Here is a 3,506-nt window from a genome sequence, read left to right as displayed (position 1 = left end):
CCCCATCCCTGGAGGTATTTAAAAGACGTGTAGATGTCGTGCTTAGGGACATGGTTTAGTGGTGGACTTGGCAGTGTTAGGTTTACAGTTGGACTTGATGATCTTAAAGGTCTTTTCCAACCTAAATGATTCTATGATTCTATGATTATCTCTCTGAAATGTAGCTATTAACTTGGTGTAAAAGGTTACTTTTCTCTGGCCACATTTGACTTTTTTCTTCTCCATTGCACTAGATGTATGCCTGTCTGAAACTGATTTTGTCATCTGTTGAGACTTGGTTCTGAATTACTGTATTCAGAAAAATTAAAAAATCCTGCTCCATAATGCAACAAATTCTGAAGACAGGCATGTGCTATACTGTCTCTCCGTTATGCAGTCTTTCACTTTGACCTCCTGCATTCTTGTTCCCTGCATTGTCTCACATCGAGTATCTGCTTCCTGCGTACTCTGCCTCTTCATTTACACTCTTCTTGCTGGCCAAAGAGGGCGATCTGTAGTGGTCTGTCTTCCTTAATTTAGCTAATGTGTCTGAAAAACTAACTTTTTTTCATCACATTCTTTGACTGTCTTTATAATTCTGATTTTTCTCATATGGTCTCACTGGCTGGCTACAATCCAGAATTTCTGTGGAACTAGATTTCTGAAGTCAGCATTTTATTCTGGTTGGCCATCCTGAGGGATAAAGAAACCATGCATCTTGAACAGTCCAATTTTATGTCTAGCAAGATTAATCTTCTTAATGACTTTGTTGCACAGGACCGTTTCTGCAAGCTATATTTCTTAGTGATTCCTTCAGTGTGATTGTTGTCCTATCTAGGAAGTTTCCTAGACAAAGTGTACCTTAGCAGCTTATTTTATCATATGTAGTTACCTTTTCTATCTACAGAATACTAGTCTTTGTTTGACTGCAGGCTTAATATTCTGAGGCTGTGGAAGGGTAATTTAATTCTACAAGTCCTTTCCAAATCAAGTGGATCAACGTCCTTAATGAATTTTAAATTGTCTGCTTTCTGTGAACCTGTATTGCAATGTCATTGGAACTCAATCAATCCCCCATGGCTGATTGGGAAATTTTTGAGAGATATCATCCTTTTACCTGCCAATTTTTGCCTTCAACCAGTTTTTTAGCTTTTAGTTGACCAGCATTGCTGTCTTTCCCCTTGTATAAAAAATTGACACCACCTCACTCCCCCCCCCAAAAAAAAAAAACAAACAAACAAACCAACCCACCAAACCCAAAGAAACAGGAGATTCTCATACATGGTATCATGAGCTCTGAACAATTTGTGTGGAGGTAAGTGGGTTTTGGTTTGTTTCTTTTGTTGTTGGGGTTTTTTTTAAGTTAATAAGCAATATTTCCTCCTAATTGATCTTTTTGTACTTGACCTTGGGCAAAAGATTTGCTGGACAGCTATTTTGGTTTTACAGAAATTGATTGCTGCTTAGATAAGTGTTCTTCATCCAGAACCGTTTGAGGACTTCAGTCAGATGGTTGCTGGGTTACTTATGCAGTACTATCCCTTTATTGGAAACTTCCTTAAGGGAATGCTTTTGTTTTTTTGTTTTGGGTTTTTTTATTTTGTTGTTGTTTTGTTTTATTTGTTTCTACCCTCCTTTCCACTTCTTAAGGACTTCTTTCTTCTCAGGTATTACAGTCTATCACATGCAGATGCCTGAGTTACTGTGTCTTGCTATACTGATGTGAAATACATGGTGGTTGGGGTTCTTTTTTGTTTTGTTCTGTTTTGGTTTTTTGCCTCTTAACTAAACGCTCAGCCTCTTTTAGCAAGATGTCATCCTTGTCATTGTCTTGCTCAAGCAAGGCCACAGTCTCCGTTTCTGAGAAGCACTTTTCAATGTTATCTTTTAGACTGGGTGTCATCTCCGTAGGATAGCCTTGTTTTCTGAGACTGTTGTCTTGTTTTTGTCATTGATGGGGTGCTTCTTGATAATTTTCGCTATTTGGACTGCTCTTAGTTTGGAGTCTACTGTCAACTGCCTTGATGCTAGAGGACTGTGTTGCTTTTAGCCAGCTCTCCTTGTTCATCTTAGCAGCCAACTCTTTCTACTTTCTTCTTACATCATGTTTCTCCAGCTCCAGCAAATGGTATCTGACTGCCATTCACGTTTCTTACAAGTCATGTTTATTCAGTTTGTACCTTTGAGCCATCATTATTGTAACTAGGGAGATTTTTGGAAAATTATGCTAACTTCATTCCCAATGGACTTGACAGAAAACATAGCCTTGAGATATTGGTGTGTTCTGTCCCCTTTAGTGTATTTAAAATACCTTAGTTTGTGAAGGTATACAGTTTGTTTTCTCCCCGCGGACTAGTAGGACATGTTAATCTTCTCCCCGAATCTACAGAAGTGCATATTCTGTAGTGTGAATGCATTCTGATATATTATAAATTAGTGGAAACCTTACAGTCTCATCCTTCTTAGTAATTATTATATCTGAATAAAGAATAGAGACATAGCTTTAAATTTCAGTGTTTGTAAGTTAATAGCATGTTTAATGAAATACTTGTTTTTGTAAACTGGCAGAAGTACTTAGGAGAAGAAAATGTATTGCTTGTCAAACAGAAAGACTTTATTATTACAATACTTTATTATTTTTTCTCTTAAAAAACTCTTTTCAGCAGTTTGATAGATGACACATTTTGCTTTACCTTCAGATTATTTGAAGAACTATACGAAGATCATGGAGACACGCTTTCTCTGCAATACGGAGGTTCTCAGCTTGTCCACAGAGTAAAAACCTATAGAAAGATAGCTCCATGGACTCAGCATTCCAAAGATATTATGCAAACACTCTCAAGATATTACAGTAATGCTTTCTCAGGTAAATTTAATTTTAAGTGCTTTCTTTTAAGCCATTATTTAAAAAGCATCTTACTTGTGGTGTTTCAATAGTCCATACTGTGATCTTATGACAGGGATCCTCTATACTATAATTTCCAAATAATTCAGTAAAATCTGATTGGATATCAAATGGCTATTCTGATTTGATGAAGTATTTATATCCTATGCAAATGCATGTTGTAGCATGCAGCCTTATTTGATAAAAGTTAGTGAACGGATGTAAGAAGTACTTAGAAAATGTACACACGTAGCACTGAAACTGCCAGTGGCATTTGTAGATCAATAGAGAAACAGGTAGCTGTTATAGAGCTGTTAAAATGATGGACAGAATGGCTTCAACAAATATAAGGAAATTGGTAAATCTAAATCTAAACACAAGTAGAAGGCTTCAAGTGGAGTATTTCTTGTGATGAATCTGGGGACTTCTAACAAAAAGCAAGCTCTGATGCATATTGACGACACCAAGTTGGGCGGGAGTGTTAATCTGCTCGAGGGTAGGAAGGCTCTGCAGAGGGACCTGGACAGGCTGGATCGATGGGCCGAGGCCAACTGTATGAGGTTCAACAAGGCCAAGTGCCGGGTCCTGCATTTCGGCCCCAACAACCCCATGCAGCGCTACAGGCTTGGGGAAGAGTGGCTGG

The 3,506-nt window shown here is 37.9% G+C and overlaps 1 protein-coding gene across 1 annotated transcript in view; it reads left to right on the top strand.

The window, feature by feature from the left end:
• FIG4 (FIG4 phosphoinositide 5-phosphatase) overlaps nucleotides 1–3,506 on the top strand; it is a 63,028-nt gene that overhangs the window by 24,317 nt on the left and 35,205 nt on the right. The window contains exon 15 of the mRNA XM_009289203.2: nucleotides 2,679–2,845. Coding sequence (XP_009287478.1) covers nucleotides 2,679–2,845 — 167 coding nt within the window. The remainder of the gene's footprint in view (nucleotides 1–2,678; nucleotides 2,846–3,506) is intronic.

The sequence above is a fragment of the Aptenodytes forsteri genome, unplaced genomic scaffold, assembly GCF_000699145.1.
Source record: "Aptenodytes forsteri isolate BGI_AS27 unplaced genomic scaffold, ASM69914v1 Scaffold217, whole genome shotgun sequence".
NCBI lineage: Eukaryota > Metazoa > Chordata > Aves > Sphenisciformes > Spheniscidae > Aptenodytes > Aptenodytes forsteri.
The sequence above is the reverse complement of the archived record's forward strand: the minus strand, read 5'-3'. Positions and strand labels throughout refer to the sequence as shown.